Source organism: Aphanomyces astaci (assembly GCF_000520075.1).
Source record: "Aphanomyces astaci strain APO3 unplaced genomic scaffold supercont1.77, whole genome shotgun sequence".
NCBI lineage: Eukaryota > Oomycota > Saprolegniomycetes > Saprolegniales > Verrucalvaceae > Aphanomyces > Aphanomyces astaci.
Genome location: NW_009798340.1, coordinates 253,483 through 269,929, shown reverse-complemented (window position 1 = coordinate 269,929; position 16,447 = coordinate 253,483). Strand labels below are relative to the sequence as shown.

Genomic DNA, 16,447 nt, shown 5'->3' with positions numbered 1-16,447 from the left:
ATCAAATCGATTTAAATTCCAACGAGAAACAAACCACTTCACTCGAAAGCACAATACCGGTACATGATACCCTGTTTGAATTGTATAAACCTTTATAAAATGGTAATCGTATGTTGTTGAAACAGGTTGAAACTTTCGTTTTCAATACATAACTCAAGTATAAAGTATAAAAATCGGCACATCAATAGTCGGCCACGTTTAACAGTAACGTTACCACGGAAGCTCTCGTGCCTTATTGTATGACAAATTTCGATCCTGTTTCTACACATAATCATGATGCGATGCCCTACATTCGTGTTCGACTAACTTGGTGGCAACACACATGCACGTGGAATATTGTGGTGTGTTTACTCTAAACTGGAGCAAGAATGAAGCAATACATCCAAATAGAAAAGTACAGACGAATCATCGGCAGTAGGTAGTGAGGACCCAATCACATTGCAGGAAACATCGAATTAGTATGTGACTTCAATTAGTGTGACCAATACTGTCACACCACAGGTGGCAACTTTTATATAACTTTCAGAATGTCAGTACAAACAATCGATCGATGGATCGATAGGTTTGGCGATTCAGCACCAAAGTCAGCCAATATTTTCGGTCAAAGGACATTATCTAATACGGGCAATTCAAACATCGTGGATAGCAACGGTCGAATGCCGCTTAATCACAAAAATATTTCGACACAAGAACAGTTACAACGACACGAACGATACCACCATATATATTATTTAGCACTCGTATTTGTGCATGCTGGTAAGCTTAGCACATGCCACAAGGTTCAACTAACGTTAGTAGACTACTCGACGAGGCGACGAAGCACCGCTTCCACCGTCGTGTGTGCGTCGCACATTCGATGGCTTTGACCGGCCAAGAGCGCCATGTATTGGGCCTGTTTTCGCTGAAAGATATCTCGCATGCGATGGCGCTGGCGGGGACTCGACGCGGCCAACTCTTCGTACGGCTGGAGGACCTCCACGAGCGCATTCCGAAACATTCGGGCGGGGCGCCCCGTGAGGCCGCGCGTCACGGTTGTGGATTGGCTGTTGGCTTGGGACCCCAATGCTGCCTTCCACACGGCCGGGGCGCCAGACTCGGGGGTGCCCACGAAGGCCGTGCCGACTTGCACCGCGTCGGCCCCCAATGCCAGCGCCGCCCGGACATGTCTAGCATCCGATATGCCACCTAATGACATAGTAGCCAAAACGCATATATATGTGGAGGCATTGACGTTACCGGCGGCTATCACTGGCACGCGACTGCGACCAACGGCATCGCATATTTGAGGAATCAGCGCCATGCTACCGATTAGCGCATCGATGGGATGTGACGTCGTAAGAAAACTGCCGCGATGTCCTCCCGCTTCGCTGCCTACAAATGTATATGCAAAACAAAGAATAAACCAGTGTATCTGAAGTATTGTTGCAATGGTGTAATAAATAACTTTAGATTTTATAAATTAAAATAAATAAATAGGGGTATTGTCGATTTGATACAAATTTGGGGCGGGGGTGCAATCGAATCGCGCCGACCAAACCGATCCACAATCGATCTGATTGGTTGAATTTCGTTTAGAAGGTTTTGATTGGCTAATAATTTTGAGCGCATCTGAGGTAGCCAATCAAATCGATTTAAATTCCAACGAGAAACCACAACACAATGAAATTTCACTCGAAAGCACAATAGGATAATCAACTACTGGTATTGTCGATTCGAAATTGGAGTGTTTGGGTGCTCAATCGAATGAGCAGCACCAAATCGACAGACAATCGATATATCGACCAATCAAAACCCAGGTCACGAATCAAGTAGCCAATCAAATCCACTATTTGACCAATTCAACAGCGAATTAGTGAGGGACTAAAATCAGTACGATCTCTACATACATTAGTCAGGACAAACAATCGATCGATAGATTTGGCAAAGAATCAGCACAAAAGTCCAAATATTGGGGTAAAAGAAAGACAATATATGATTATTTACGTCAAAATGAATCAGGTTGGTGTGGCATGTATACAAGCGTAGTTGGATCCAATCATAGCACAAACACTTGGCCACAACTGCAGCGGGAATGATGGTCTGTTTGGAGTGTTGTTGTGGAGCTGTCACTTCGTTTTACCTTGGGTCACGATGGCATCGACACCAGCGTCGACCAACACCTGAGCTTCTTCCACGGACGTAGCGGTGCCCACGACCAACGAGAATGCTTGCAAGTCGCGGATCACCGCGCGATCCAGTACGCCAAAGCAAAAGCTAACGACCGACGGCCGGAACTCTTGCGCTAACGCAAGGTGCTCGTCCAAGAACGAAGTAGTCGCCGTGCTAGACCCAACTTCGGGCGACACCGTGGGTCCCTCGAGGTGCAAAGCCGCCCGCACTGGCTGCAGCAGTCTGTCGTAGGCGTCCCAGTTGGAAGCAGAGTCATTAACTGCCGAAGGCATCGACGTTTCGACAAACACGTTGAAGTTAAAGCGCTTGTCAGGGACGAGCCGCACAATCTCCGTCAAGTCCTTCCGCACGTCGGCAGGAGGAAGGACACCAGCGCCGTACGACCCCAGCGCCCCATGCTTGGCCACCTCGGCCACAAGGGCTGGCGTCGACACGCCATACATTGGCGCTTGGATCACAGGCACGCGCAACCCCAGCAGTTGCCGCAGCATCGTTGCAAGAGTAACCACGCCACGACGTCGTCGTTGCATCCGGATTTCCGGTTACCATGCCCCGATACAATAATAGCACGGATGTCAAATGTCTATCCACCCTTATATATTGGAGGTCTGTTTCGATTTGCAATGGAGGAATTCTGCCGGTAGCCTACTATCCATGACGATACTCGTGTTGATATGCTTGCGACTGGAGTAGTTTACATGCTTGTAACTTTACTGCAGCCCAAGCAAAGAGGAGCGAACGTGGGAAGGCAGACTACCAAATACTCTCTAGTACATACTATTAATAGTATAGCCAACTGCGCGACGAAACACATGATATCATGGTAAAATACTCCTGGCCAATATATTATACTTGATATTTATATGTATTCTATTTCGTCGTGTGGTTTTTATCTAGGAATTCAACAAGCGGTATAGGACATCACCATGACATCATACTATTCGTCGTCATGACTTGCCAACTTTGGACACGTCGGCATTTTTCTGGGATTGTCGCCATGGGCAAGGGTACAAGCGTCGTGATGGCCCTTCTGGCTGTCTTGGCAGCCATTGTGTACGTGGAGGAGGTGCAGCGCCACCCTCTGTATGTCCAGCATGTAGCTCCTCTTGTGAAGGAGCATGTCGCGCCACTGTACCGCCAGGCTGAGGCGCAGTACGCGGCACACGTGGCGCCGCTCGTTCACGAGCATATGACCCCGCTGTATGAAGCCCACGTCGCTCCGTTGGTGCGTTCGTTGTCATCATCCGTCCAGTCTTCCAAGGACGCTGAGCCGCAGACTACGCAATCCTTCTCGGAGGCGTGGTGCAACGAGCACGCGGCAAGTCACTTGACCGAGGTCAAGCCCATCGAAGGGTTTCATGTGCTGTGTTTGGATGCTTCGAGTGACAAGTACGTCGTCCACCTTGCTACTTCCGTCAACCCGTTGTAGGATCACGGGATGGGTCTACCGCGACGGGTTTGCTTCGACACCAGCCGTGCCGTTCACGGCGTCGAGTTCGTGGGCCAGCTTCAACGAGTCGGTGGAATCGGCGGCCAACATCGCGCCGCCATCCACCCCACACGAGATCGAGTACAAGCAACCGTGGGGGTTGTTCACGCCCACGGGGACGCGCATGGACGCGCTCACGAAGTACCGCGGGATTGCGTACGTGATGGAAGGCGGGCAGTTCGTGTGGCCAGGGATTCGCATCGGGCATAAACGAGTGATCCCTAATCTCCATGGACTGGGGGACGTCGTGCTCGAGACGCTGGAAATGACGCCGCTGGTGTTTGCTGTGACAGAGTTTCTCACAAACGACGAGATTGACGTTATCTTGGACTTGTCCATGGACCATTTGGCGCCGTCGGGTATGGCATGACGTGATCAATGTGTCATTCTGACATATCATATTCTAGGCGTGACGCACAACGACGACGACGTGGGCAAACCCGCGACCGAGTGGCGCACCAGGTACAGTAGTGTTGTGCTTTTCAGTCAAATATGTGCCTATATTGGGGGATTGATAAAGTCACCAACTAATCAAGTAAACGAGTATGATTGGCTACAATAAATACGTGGGTGCGCTATATATATATATATTATTGATTTGGTGTGAATTTCCAGACTCGATGCAATGGAATCGCACCGACCAAACCGATCACGAATCGCTCCCATTGGTGGTCTATCTTGAAAATGAGTGTCACTGATTGGCTATATTATATTTTACGTTTATGTTCGCGCTTTCTGTGGATTGGGGAAATCCAATGAAATGACGCGGTGAGATTTGCGACCGGTTTTACGAATCGCTCAAAATTGGGAAATTTGTAGCAAATTCATTATATATATATATATATATTGTCGATTCGAAATTGGAGTTGAGGTGCTGAATCGATCGAGCAGTACTAAATCGACAGACAATCGATCAACCAATCAAAGCCCAGAACCCGAATCAAGGAGCCAATCAAGCCACACTTGGACCCATTCCACATTGAACTCGTGTGTGTGACTTTGATTTGTGTGAAACTAGTCAATTTTTTTATGTACAAAAGTCCGTACAATCAATCGATCGATACATTTGGCGAATCAGCCCATAAATCCAAATCTTGGCTGAATGGACGACATATATATATATTTGGTGACGTGGCACCTATGCCTATGTGTAGCACCACGTACTTTTTGTCGTCCAAGGGGCACCCGACGCTAGAAGGGATCGACCAGCGCGTGGCCGATTTGGTCAAGGTGGATGTATCACATCAAGAAGATGTCCAAGTGTTGCGGTATGTCATCATGCCATGTCCCACAATGGATACCATGTCACATATATATATATATGACGTCTGTCTCCGCAACGTATATATATATATATATATGTAGGTACCAACTCAACCAAAAGTACGACGCACATTTGGACTACTTTTCAATCGACCAACTGACGAAAAACCCGGCGATGGTGGCAAGTTTGCACCACGGGCTCAAGAATCGCATGATTACCGTCTTCTGGTACATGTCGGACGTCCCCCGCGGCGGCCACACGGTGTTCCCGCGGGCGGGCGGCGCGCCCCAGCCCTCAGACTTTACCGACTGCTCCAAAGGACTTCTCTCGACCCCTCAGAAGCGCAAAGTGATTGTCTTTTACAGGTAACCAACTAAAAATCTATCTTACCCGAGATGACTTGGGTATTGATGGCGGTTATTTGCTGTAGTATGCTGCCCAGTGGACGGGGTGACCCGTACAGTTTACACGGAGGCTGCCCTGTCCTGGAAGGTATCAAGTACTCTGGCAACAAGTGGATCTGGAACAAACAGTACGCGTAGTCGAATTATATAACTAGTAAGTACTAGTAAATACTACTAAGTACTGGTAATAGTACACTACGATGGTCGTGCTGTACTTGTGGGTTCACCCCTTATGCTACTGTAGTATGTGCACGCCATTCGTTGTTTCCGTGTTTAAATTCTAACATGGAGAATATGTGAACAAATAAATGGTCAGAAGAATCAGCCAATCAGATTGCAGGAAACAATCATAATCAACGTCGAATTAGTGTGTGGCTTCAAATAGTCTGATATTCCAATCACCGCACGACATCTTTTTACATACTCGTACAAAACGCAGTACAAACAATAGATCGATAGATTTGGCGATTCAGCACACAAGTCCAAATTTAGGTAAAAGACAATACTACAGTACTATACGTATAGTAACGTTATGGCATGATACTTACCGTAAATCAAAATTGGATTTCGCACCACAACACGATATTGAAACAAACATTTATTATAGGAGGTCAAACTTCTATGTCGTCGCATTATTAATAATTTCAAACAGTACATAAAATTCATCCTGAAAGCTAAATATATATGCAAGTGACATTCCAATTCTATTATAAAGTTACAAGTAGACTATATAATTCGAATTTCACATTGAACCTCAGAATAAAGAATGTACATGGACATGGTGACATTATTGTACCGACGACCACGTGAAACATATCATGCATATGTTGCATATAAATAGAACCAGAATAGTTTCTCACGACGAAGTCTTGTAATTCTATAGTAAGTAGAACTCCAAGTATATCTTGAATTCATTATAAATACTCACCTCGCCATGCCAATCAATTTTGTTCCGCATGACATATTCATTCACTCACCCATGACAACGGACGCTCCGAAGGCCGACGAAGCGGCGGCGTTCCTCGATGCCAACAAGAATGAGAGAGTGTGCTGGGTCGAGCCGGCCTTTCACCGCGGCACTTCGCTCGTCGTGCGCACCAGACAGACTGTATGGGGGTTTGGTCCACGGTGGTGCACCGTGGGTCCGCATTGGCCGCTCATGGTCGGGACATTTGTCATCTTCGCGGGCTTTGCTATCTTTACCATGTCTGTCGTCCTGACGAATCCAGACGTATGTAGCCCATCGCTGTTAAATAACGACGATATCTCCATCACGTTGTTCTAGGCGTCGTGGACAGAAGCCATGGGGGGGTTCGTCGTCATCTCGAGTTCGTTGGTCTCGTATGCATTGGTCGCATGCACGGACCCTGGTGTCGTGCCGTACACTCCGACGCTGCAACTCCCCACCGACGGCTACTGCGACTACTGCGCTTCCTTCCGCCCCACTGGGTACTACACAGCATGATATGATCCTTCCTTCGTCTAACCCTCCTAATTCTGCAGAGCCACGCACTGTTCCGAATGCCAAGTGTGCATCTTGGAATACGACCACCATTGCCCGTGGACTGGCAAGTGCATTGGCAAGTACAATTTGCGGTACTTTTACCTGTGGCTCATCACGCTCGTGCTGTCGTTCGTGTTTGAAATGATCCAACTCACCAAGTATTTACTCCCGCCTCCAAAACGTTAACACAAAGCCTCAACGCATGGTTGTGTTCATATTCATGCAACAATATACACTAGGCTTTTCAATATCTTGTCTGTATCCTTCCATGGCTACGCTAGGGTACACGCATCACGTCCATCTCTTGCTTACATGATGCCACACTACAACAACACTTAGCCACCAACCACCACACAGAGACATTTGTAGAGACGATGTGTCGTCCTTACCCCTTCCTTCACCGGCGTGTCTGCCGCATCCACATCATCATCGTCCACGGTCATGCCTTCAGCATATGAGCTCACGACGTCCCCAGCAGGGTTGGTCAGCTGCGCCACGTCCGCGTGGGAGTTCCACATGGCTTTTTTTATCACGTAGAAATCCATCGATTCCTTTTCTTCTTCGGTCGGGGCGGCGTTGCGCCCAGAGATCACAGATACGTGGCCACTGGGTTGGATTACATAGTCTTCCGGGAACGCAAACACCTACAGCATCGCTTAGATGATACAAAACATGCAAATGAGAATCAACGTACGACATTCGTGGCCTTGCTCGTGACCTGCCACCCTGCCAGAGGCAACGCCACCGTGCCCGTGTTCTCCAACGTGATGCGACCTTGCTCCAAGTTCAAGTACGTGATGCGCACGGCGCCCGTGGAATGGCTCTTTCGTCGCTTGTGTTGGCGAGACGAGGTAGACTTCACCGGCGTCAAGCTCGCCTTGCGCTTCTTGCTGTGGTTCGCATGATCAATACCCACTCGAGTCTCTTCGCGATCCAGAATGCTACGGTATGCCGAAATTTCTACACCAAAACCATGAATCAAACATATAAGATTTAATGAGTTGGATGTACCAGCATCCAACGCAATCTTGATGTCCATGAGGTCGTTGAACTCTGTTTCTTTGGCCAAACGGGCTTGGCGGGCGTTGTCAATGTTGATTTCGTACGTCTTGCGGTCTTCCTATGAATTCACACATACAAACGTGAGCAAAATCGATGTGCCTGGTTGGTTTGTTATCCAATGGAGGATATCGTCTGTACCTGGAACTTCTTGCGCTCGTTGCGGTATTGGGTTTCAATCGTCGACAGCTTATCCGTAAGCGACTACATGTGCACAGAAACCCACAAATTACATCATGTCGAAGGTATATGTGTGTTACCTGTCGGATCTTCAAGCTTTCGTCGTAGTCGTTCGCCGTGCGTTCGTATTCAATCTTGAGCGAATCCAATTCCAAGTTGGCTTCTTCGACTTGCGATCGCAGCCCTTCGATCTGGCCTTCAAAATGCGAGCGGACTTCGGCTTCGATATTGTGGAGTCGGTCTTCCGACTCGCGGCGCCACGCCGCCAACGCTTCCAAATGCTTGGCGTTCATCTCCTTGCGCACAAGCGTGATTTCCGTGTCGCGGGTCAACGAGAATTCCGACGTCTTTTGCTTGAGTTGCTCCAATTCGTTGGTCGTGTCGCTCAAACTACACACGATTTGAGTCTCACGTGGATGTTGTCCTTTCGGAAGACATGATCTTTTCTTTACCTTGACGCGAGCTTGCGGTTTTCCTTGTCCAAGTCCTTCAACTTTCGACGGGCGCTTTGCAACGACGTGGTCTGCAGGGCCAGCGCTTCCTTGGCCGCCTTGGAGCTTTCCTTTTCCTTCGCCAGTTCCCCTTGCACTGCATCCAGTTCGACGCGAATGTCGCCAAATTCTTTCACTTGGGTGCGCAATTTCACCAATTCCGTGTGCTGTTCTTGCTCCAAGACTTGGAGGCGAGTCTTCTGGTCGATTTCAAACTCGAGCAGCTTGCGCGTGTCTTCCAACTCCTTGCTCAAGCGCGTCTTGGTCATACTCAAATCCATTTGCATGCGATCGCGGATCGTGTCCAGCTCTTTCTCGGCCACGTCGCGCGAATCTTGTACTTCCTTCACGCGGAGAACGTACATCTCGAGGCGATTGTTCAATTCCTACATCCAAGACATCCACACGATATCCTCGTCAGCACCGCGACCGCGGCATGCAGCGGGGGGCGGACACATACCTGTAAGGTCGTCTTTTCATCCAGGCGCTTTGACTTCATAGGCGAGAAGCTCTCACGTTTCGACGCCATCTTGACTGGACAGGTGCAATCTGAAAATGGAGGGGTAAAAGCGCGAGTGAGAGGCGGGAACATACAATTCTCAAGTCAAAAGTCGCGGGCAAAGAAGGACGATGATTGGTGGAAAAGGATTCATTGGAGCGCTGGGATTGGTTCAAATACAGGCTGACTCTCATACACGAAGTGACCCACTCTCATAAAAGGAACGAAAAACGGTTCGAATTTTTAGTCATTTTTTTAAATAAAATTTCGTCAAAACGCGAAACCGTTGATTTGAATCTTCATCTCGGGTATATGAGCGCACCCAACATGACGATCATGGTGGGTAGCCACCCTTCTCCCTCCATGAAGGAGCTTGTACCCGCTGCCATATTGATGGCATAACGTTAGGTCCACGTCCACGACAAGATCGTGGCGGTGTGCTGCGGCTCGGGTAGCCAACGCCTGCAATGGCTCGGACATGTCGCGATCGCGCGGTACGACGCGTCCAACGAGCAAGGGTGGATGCAATTTGGTACAACCCCTCCACCTTCCATGCAATGCATGCCCTTGACAACATGGACATGCAGGACGACCTGTGGCGATTCGAAATGCCAAAGGCGACGCATTAGCCATGACCGACATTGTATGCGAAGTCCTTGTGGACAAGGAACACATCTACGTCGACACGTCGCGGACACCTTAACGGAACTTTCATTGCGTCCTTAGTATGATCATCATCTACTTGTTTGCCTTCGTGGGCTTCTTGGACGCGCCATCGTTCACGATGAGCGCCAGCACGTTTCCCACAAACTCGCGCTCGTCTTCCATCGATGCCGTTGGATGTAGCCATTCCCACACTGCCACGACATGGAGGACGTCCGACAACTGCCACGTCGAGGATTTCTTCTGCCAATACACAATTAGCACCAGGAATTATTATTTGTACGAATAATATATGTCATCGATACATTTGATTTCGTCAAATATTGTGCTTTTCAGCCAAATTGATGAAATGATCGCCAACTAATCGAGCAAAGGAGTGTGATTAGCTGCAAAGAATGAAGGTCGCAATATGATTGGCTAAAAAGATTGATTCATGCATTGCAGTCACAATGATACCTCTTAAACTTAGTTTTATATGCAATTTCGAAGGTCCCGCGATTGTTCGGCGGTTGATTTAACCAATCGCCAGAGGAAATTTTGAGTGGAACACACAATACTACAAATACAACAAACACAAGTAACCCTATACCATCTTTGTATAGTATACCTCAAATATGTTTTGAATTTTTGTCACTTTATATATTAAATTTAAATAAAAAATACTCCAAGGTAAATAATAAAATAAATTAAATAGCACAGGACACGAAATATCAATATCATACTATTAATATATACACAACCGAAATACACATGGATAAAACACGAACTTTACCGTACCCGTATATACGACTGCAGTTCCGGGGCGGGAAATCGCGTGCGCTGGTTCTTGGGTTGGCTGGCCAATGATTTGGCGGCCTCCAGCACCTCACGAACACTCTTGACGTTGAGCAACTATCACAGCAACTCGACCAATCACACAACGCCACGTACGTCAGTCAACGTACGCTGGACTCATCGTTGTGCTGTAAACTTCCCTCTTGACCATCATGCCATACAATTGGCAAGATATGGCCCAGCAAATCGTTGGTACTGGCATGTAAGCGATACCATAGGCACAGATGCACCACCATGTTGAAGTCATCGGGGGTATTATGCGCTACAAGGTATGTTGTTGTGTTTATATTCTAAACTGGAGATGCGATATGGAGAATGAATGAATCGACATTAACTAAATATAATGTACACAAGCATCATCGGCAGAAGTAACATTGAGCCAATCAGATTGCAGGAAACCACCATCAACAACATCAAATTCGTGTGTGATACTTCAATTAGTGTGATATACCAATCAATCACCACAGGATAGCCTTATTTTACATAGAAACTGTCAGTCCATCGATTTATGTGATTCAGCATAAAAGTAGTCGGCATTTTGGGTAAAAGATAGACAATACATATTGTTACACAAATTTGGGGTGCAATCGAATATCGTTGCGCCGACCAAACCGATCCACAGTCGATCTGATTGGTTGAATTTCATTGAGAAATGGGTTTTGATTGGCTCATAATTTTGAGCTCATCTGAGGTAGCCAATCAAATCGATTTAAATTCCAACGAGAAACCACAACACAATGAAATTTCTCTCGAAATTTGTACAATAGAACAACATGATTATCACAAGAGAGCGAAAATAAACCATATGCTGGCATTGCTCACGTTGCTGCGATTGTTTGTCGAGTTGCTGGGAAATATACCCCAGCTGATGGAACCGCCGACAGCCGTCCATCACATCAGACGCGTGGCTCGCGTCGGCATTGGACCACTTGAGATCGTGTTTTATGGCATCTGTGCGCTGTTTGGAGTTGTGGTGCTGCTTGTCCAGGAGCTTGGAGTTGCTTAGAAATGCCAATGCACTGTGCACCAACGCCTTGTCGTCGACTACAAGTTTCTCCGCCACTCGTACGCCGTTGATATTGGGACTGGATGTATCTCGATGGATCGTTGTTTGACTATAATAGAACCGTTGTCTCAATTAGGTCGACACAATATATATATATATATATTTTTTTTTGAACGGTATTATCGAATATTTAGTATTTTCAGTTTCAAACTAGTCTACAAATGTAGCCTGAATCAAAATGATGTACGATTTGCACCACCAATCAGAATCGTACATTCGTGACAATTTAGAGTTTTTCACACGTCCTTATGTGACAATTCTTGTTTGTTGATAGAGTAGTTAGTATCCCATTGGACAACATCGAGTTCAACTCGAAAGAAAAAAGAAATATACAAGTAGGCCCTTAAACACAAGTAATAAAATATATACATGTATATCCTTGGAAAACACTACTCGTTGAAAAATTCGATTTAGTATAATCCAGACCCCACACGAACACATACAGAAAATTGCAATTTACATATCGACCAGGGCGTTTCATAATGTCAAGTCCACATGGAACGAATCAAACGATATACAGATAGATAGATACATATCGTTCAAAAAGAATAATATATGAAATATTAACGACCAGTCCTTCCTATTTTTATACTATTAATAGTACAGTATAAAAATAACTATGTCATCCTACTAGTACTACATATGTAGTTAGTACTTGTAGTATATGTCTTTCCAAGTCATCCGTTCTTCCATTTTGTTCGTACATGTATTATATATATATATATATATATGCACATGAAAACCCACAAAAAACTATCAATCGTTATTACGACATATATAGAGCATTTCTGCCAACATGATCGGTACGTACGAGACCAGGGGGAATACGACATGTACCAGGCACTGCAACATCCTTTGAATCGAGGTGGCGTCCATTTTCACTGTTTGGTTTTCGCTGTTGTTCTGTACCCTCTGATCAAAAGGAACGAGCGCACTCGCGAGCATAAGTCGGTGATCAAATTGGTCCTTGACGCCAATTTTAACCTCTTGTGTCTTGGCTACCACTGCCTGAACGAATTGTATCGTTGACAGGCCGTCAACAACCGTGGCCTCAGGTCTAGTATCATTTTGGAAATTAATATATATATATATATATATTTCAAGGCCATGGCAAACATCATTTTGTCGAGGTAGTACAAACTCGTTTGCGACTCGAATGCCAAAACTCGATTCTTTCCAAGAAATCATCAAGAAACCTTGAAAATAATAATAATATATTTAATAATATTTTAATCGTAGGCTTTTCGAGTACTTATGAATTTATAAACAATAAAATATGGTTGTTTGATAATACAACCACATACTACTTACTATAGTAGTCTGTAGGATTCCCAAATAGCACCATAGACACTGCCCTTGAATATTCATTTTTGTCATATTACATAGTAGCAATCCCACCGCATATAGTTGACATATAGTGTCATTTTAAAAAGAATGGATTCAAGAACCGCCTAATCCAATCACGTAATTCTGTTGAATTTCTGCCAATCCAATCTTTGGAGGGTCCGCAAAACCACAAAAATACAGTAATATTTGTATAGTACAGTTTTTGTTCAAGCTTAAATTAGGCGGCCAACTGGATTCGAAGGCTAAGAATTGGTACAGCAAGTCGTCTAAATCTGAATGCAATGCACAGTAATACATCTAGCAAAAGTACCGATGAAAGAAGGTTGGAAACACGATAGGCAAGAGCTTAGCTTGGCACATCCAGTGCAAGGCGAGGCTCGGGTTGGCGCCGCTTAACATCTTGCGAAGCTCAATACCCACCCGCTCCCGCGTTATTTTTTGCGTCAGCGCTCCCTGGACTTGGGATGACTGCATGGCCTAAATGACAAGTGTCGACGACTGTTATATATAAATATATATTATCCATTTACCGAAAAATGCTAATTGATCGATATCGATTTTCTTTGTATTGCTGAATTTTGTACGTAAAAAACGTGTCGTCTGTGGTGATTGGTATATCACACTAATTGAAGTATCACACACTAATTTGACGTTGATGCTGATGGTTGTTTCCTGATTAGCTCAAAATATTATTTCTGCCGATATGATTCTTCTGTTTATTTATTTTAGTTGTGTTGATTCATTCTCCATGTCGCTCCAGTTTCGAATAAACACAACAATATATATATATATATGGATCCAACGTATAGACGAAAGAGTAATAGTATATATATATCTACGCAAAACACATACTTGAACCAATGACGGATGGAGCTTAAAGTCGTAATGGCTGGCAAATCGAATGGCGCGAAGCACACGAAGGGGGTCGTCCAAGAAAGTGTCCGTCGGAGCCAGCGGCGTGCGAATCACTTGGCGATGGAGGTCTGACAGGCCCTACCATGTCACTAATTAGTGCCATAACCCCCGAAACCTACTACTAGTATGTACTACTAGTAGTAGCCAGTCATACACTTGTCACTAAGTAGTGCCATACAACCCCGCCATTATCGAAACACTGCCATCAACAACACATACTAGTATATAGGGAACATCGCAATCCTACGATACACTACTCACCTAGTTTGAAACAAGAATAATAGGAACTCATGGAACAATAATAAATGATCATGGAAAAATAATAAATAAATAAATGATCAACGAATTATATCATCCATATTTTATATATTCACATATGGTTTATTGTAAATCAAGGAGATATTATTTTTCTTTACAAATGGTCTAATCCACTTTATTTTTATAAACACGGCAATAAACCAAACGTGACTAGAACACGCGCAACTGTATTCAATTGGCGATATATAGTGTACGCCTCATGCATTCAAATTCGAATATACGTTGTATATATATATATATATCATGATATATATGAGTGATAGATTTATACTGGAGTGCCCAAGAAAAAATAAATATACTCACGGACCTGACCAGTGAAATCTTCGACGGTCTTGGTGTTGAGGTTGTAGAAGAGCGCGTTGATCGTGATGTCGCGACGCATGGCGTCTTCCTTGGGCGTGGCGAGGACGTCTAATGGAAGAACTTACATCAGCATCATATTCGATTCTATGCAGAAACCTCATCCACGTACCCGACAAGGTCGGGATGCGCGACGTCGGGTCGCTGTAACTTTCGCTGCGCAAGTGCACAAAGTCCAGCTCGTGACCGAGCAGTTTAATCGCGGCGCACTCGAGGTGCTTGGATTGCTCGGCGTTCTTCTTGACGATGTAAAACCCCTTGATGGGCACCCCACATGCCTTTTGAAACGCAACGATTTTCTAATGACATTGGTGAGATGATCATGTAGGGAGGCGGCGTCGTCTACCTTGACGAACGCCTCGCCGGTCATGGTGTCCAGCGCAATGTCGATGTCGTCGCTGGGAATCCCAAGCACCTTGTCCCGCACCCACCCGCCCGCCACCCGCAACGTCGCGGACGGCGCATACTTCTTGCGGACAAACTGCAACACCTCAAACAACTTCTCTTCCGCAGGTGTGAGCTGAATCTCCACTGGAACTACGGACCCTCCTCCGGTGCTTTTCCATCGCTGGACGAACGCGGGCTGCCGCCGCAATGCCAACAGGCCACAACGTTGGCGCCGTGCCAAGAACATGGCGATGTTTGTTGGACAGCTTTGCTGCACAGTGTTTCAAACGCCCATAATTTTAAATATGTTGTTTTTAAATGTTTAAATACTACAGTAACAGTAGGTTTGCTATCTAGCAAGTGCAGAGTAATTTTATTTTAAATGTATTTCGAAAATGTTTAAAACGCGTTTTCATTAAACAAGCATGTCAAAAGCAGTTAAAAGCAACGGTGTGAAAGGAACAACATGGACGACCATGACGAAAATGTCGACGGCGGTGCCCCGCCGCTCATCCTTCCGTCCATCTTGGAGTTTTACAGCCGCCTTCTGGGGTATGTGGTGGTACTAGGCATCTTGTACTTGATGGCGACAAGATGCGCTGCCGCCGTGGAAGACACCGCGCCCAAGGTAAGGACGAACACCTTGTGACTGCTGCAACTGACCCGTGTGGGTAGGAGCGACCTGTGCTGCGTCCAGGACTCATGGTAGACGAGGACGAAGGTGACAACGGCGATGAGGAAACCGACGATGAAGACGAAGGACATGTAGTCGAAGAAATCGACACGGACGAGATGATCAAAGGTACACATGAGTGAACGCCGCTGGACTTTTGAAATCCTAACGCTTGCTATTCCCAGGCGACGGCACGCGCAACCGCAAAGCAAAGAAGGCGCCGGCGCCGGCAGCACAATCTGGACCGTTTCCCAAGGAACTCAACCCCCTTACATATAAACAACCCGAGAACGAGAAGGTGTCTTTCCGAGACCTGCATAATGCCATGTTGAACCGCTACAAGGTGCGTACAATCTTGGTGGCCATCCATCGTCCTTCCCTCGCTCATTCATGTCGCCCTCTCTACCCCACACAGGACAAGTACCCAAACCACGGCCCGACCGTCGCTTCGCCGAGCGCCGCCGACGAGTACGACGAGGACATGAAAGCTCTGCTGCGGGAACACTTGGGCAAATAATCGACGGACCTCACCCATCATCATCTGTATCTCCTGTGTTGCATGTCCTGCGCTTCGACGAGGTTGACGTCATGCATGTGCTTGGTGGAAGAAGGGTAGTTGCGGCGTCAGAACAATAATGCGCAAGTAATCTCTGCATTAAAAGACATTCGACGTATTATAATAACGTTAAATATCCCCGCTAGGGAATTTAAAAAACAGTCCACATTAAAAGACACCCGAGTCTGGGCATTATAACAACCGATAGGGAATTTAAAAAACCATTCAAAACCATTCACCACGTGTTTTAAATTCGGTATGAAAGTATA

At 46.1% G+C, this 16,447-nt stretch overlaps 7 protein-coding genes across 10 annotated transcripts; 4 read left to right on the top strand and 3 right to left on the bottom strand.

Annotated features, from left to right (window-relative positions):
• Positions 1-714: 714 nt before the first annotated feature.
• H257_15966 (hypothetical protein) lies at positions 715-2,662 on the bottom strand (the record flags this gene model as incomplete). Its single annotated transcript, XM_009844274.1, has 3 exons — positions 715-1,185; positions 1,237-1,371; positions 2,120-2,662. Coding segments are annotated over 3 exons (1,064 nt in total), but the record flags the coding sequence as incomplete, so codon positions are not given.
• Positions 2,663-3,118: 456 nt separating this feature from the next.
• H257_15965 (hypothetical protein) lies at positions 3,119-5,556 on the top strand (the record flags this gene model as incomplete). The annotated part of the gene is made up of 6 exons (XM_009844273.1): positions 3,119-3,558; positions 3,599-4,017; positions 4,066-4,120; positions 4,813-4,926; positions 5,024-5,287; positions 5,353-5,556. 6 exons carry the CDS (start codon positions 3,119-3,121, stop codon positions 5,462-5,464), a joined length of 1,404 nt encoding a protein of 467 aa, XP_009842575.1. The 3' UTR covers positions 5,465-5,556.
• Positions 5,557-6,305: 749 nt separating this feature from the next.
• H257_15964 (hypothetical protein) lies at positions 6,306-7,077 on the top strand (the record flags this gene model as incomplete). The annotated part of the gene is made up of 3 exons (XM_009844272.1): positions 6,306-6,557; positions 6,612-6,775; positions 6,830-7,077. The coding sequence occupies 3 exons, from the start codon at positions 6,306-6,308 to the stop codon at positions 7,014-7,016; spliced, it is 603 nt and encodes a 200-aa protein (XP_009842574.1). The 3' UTR covers positions 7,017-7,077.
• Positions 7,026-9,120, bottom strand: H257_15963 (hypothetical protein). Its single transcript, XM_009844271.1, has 8 exons — positions 9,021-9,120; positions 8,522-8,946; positions 8,150-8,459; positions 8,031-8,093; positions 7,842-7,950; positions 7,525-7,790; positions 7,220-7,474; positions 7,026-7,153 (listed from the first exon to the last, which is right to left on the bottom strand). Exons 1-8 carry the CDS (start codon positions 9,087-9,089, stop codon positions 7,139-7,141), a joined length of 1,512 nt encoding a protein of 503 aa, XP_009842573.1. The 5' UTR covers positions 9,090-9,120; the 3' UTR covers positions 7,026-7,138.
• Positions 9,121-9,335: 215 nt separating this feature from the next.
• Positions 9,336-10,023, top strand: H257_15962 (hypothetical protein). Its single transcript, XM_009844270.1, has 2 exons — positions 9,336-9,398; positions 9,468-10,023. Exons 1-2 carry the CDS (start codon positions 9,372-9,374, stop codon positions 9,783-9,785), a joined length of 345 nt encoding a protein of 114 aa, XP_009842572.1. The 5' UTR covers positions 9,336-9,371; the 3' UTR covers positions 9,786-10,023.
• H257_15961 (hypothetical protein) lies at positions 9,584-15,214 on the bottom strand. Of its 3 annotated transcripts, none has more exons than XM_009844268.1 (10): positions 14,909-15,214; positions 14,675-14,861; positions 14,510-14,613; positions 13,822-13,962; positions 13,280-13,446; positions 12,434-12,679; positions 11,379-11,671; positions 10,667-10,818; positions 10,500-10,613; positions 9,584-10,082 (listed from the first exon to the last, which is right to left on the bottom strand). In XM_009844268.1, the coding sequence occupies exons 1-10, from the start codon at positions 15,194-15,196 to the stop codon at positions 9,996-9,998; spliced, it is 1,779 nt and encodes a 592-aa protein (XP_009842570.1). In that variant the 5' UTR covers positions 15,197-15,214; the 3' UTR covers positions 9,584-9,995. The 3 variants fall into 3 exon arrangements, with proteins under 3 accessions (XP_009842570.1, XP_009842571.1, XP_009842569.1); XM_009844269.1 differs by having other exon boundaries at positions 9,584-9,965; XM_009844267.1 differs by having other exon boundaries at positions 9,748-9,962.
• A 177-nt stretch (positions 15,215-15,391) lies between these two features.
• Positions 15,392-16,321, top strand: H257_15960. 2 transcript variants are annotated; one of them, XM_009844265.1, is made up of 4 exons: positions 15,392-15,577; positions 15,625-15,751; positions 15,808-15,965; positions 16,038-16,321. In XM_009844265.1, exons 1-4 carry the CDS (start codon positions 15,416-15,418, stop codon positions 16,137-16,139), a joined length of 549 nt encoding a protein of 182 aa, XP_009842567.1. In that variant the 5' UTR covers positions 15,392-15,415; the 3' UTR covers positions 16,140-16,321. The 2 variants fall into 2 exon arrangements, with proteins under 2 accessions (XP_009842567.1, XP_009842568.1); XM_009844266.1 differs by having other exon boundaries at positions 15,808-16,321.
• The last annotated feature ends 126 nt before the right edge of the window (positions 16,322-16,447 follow it).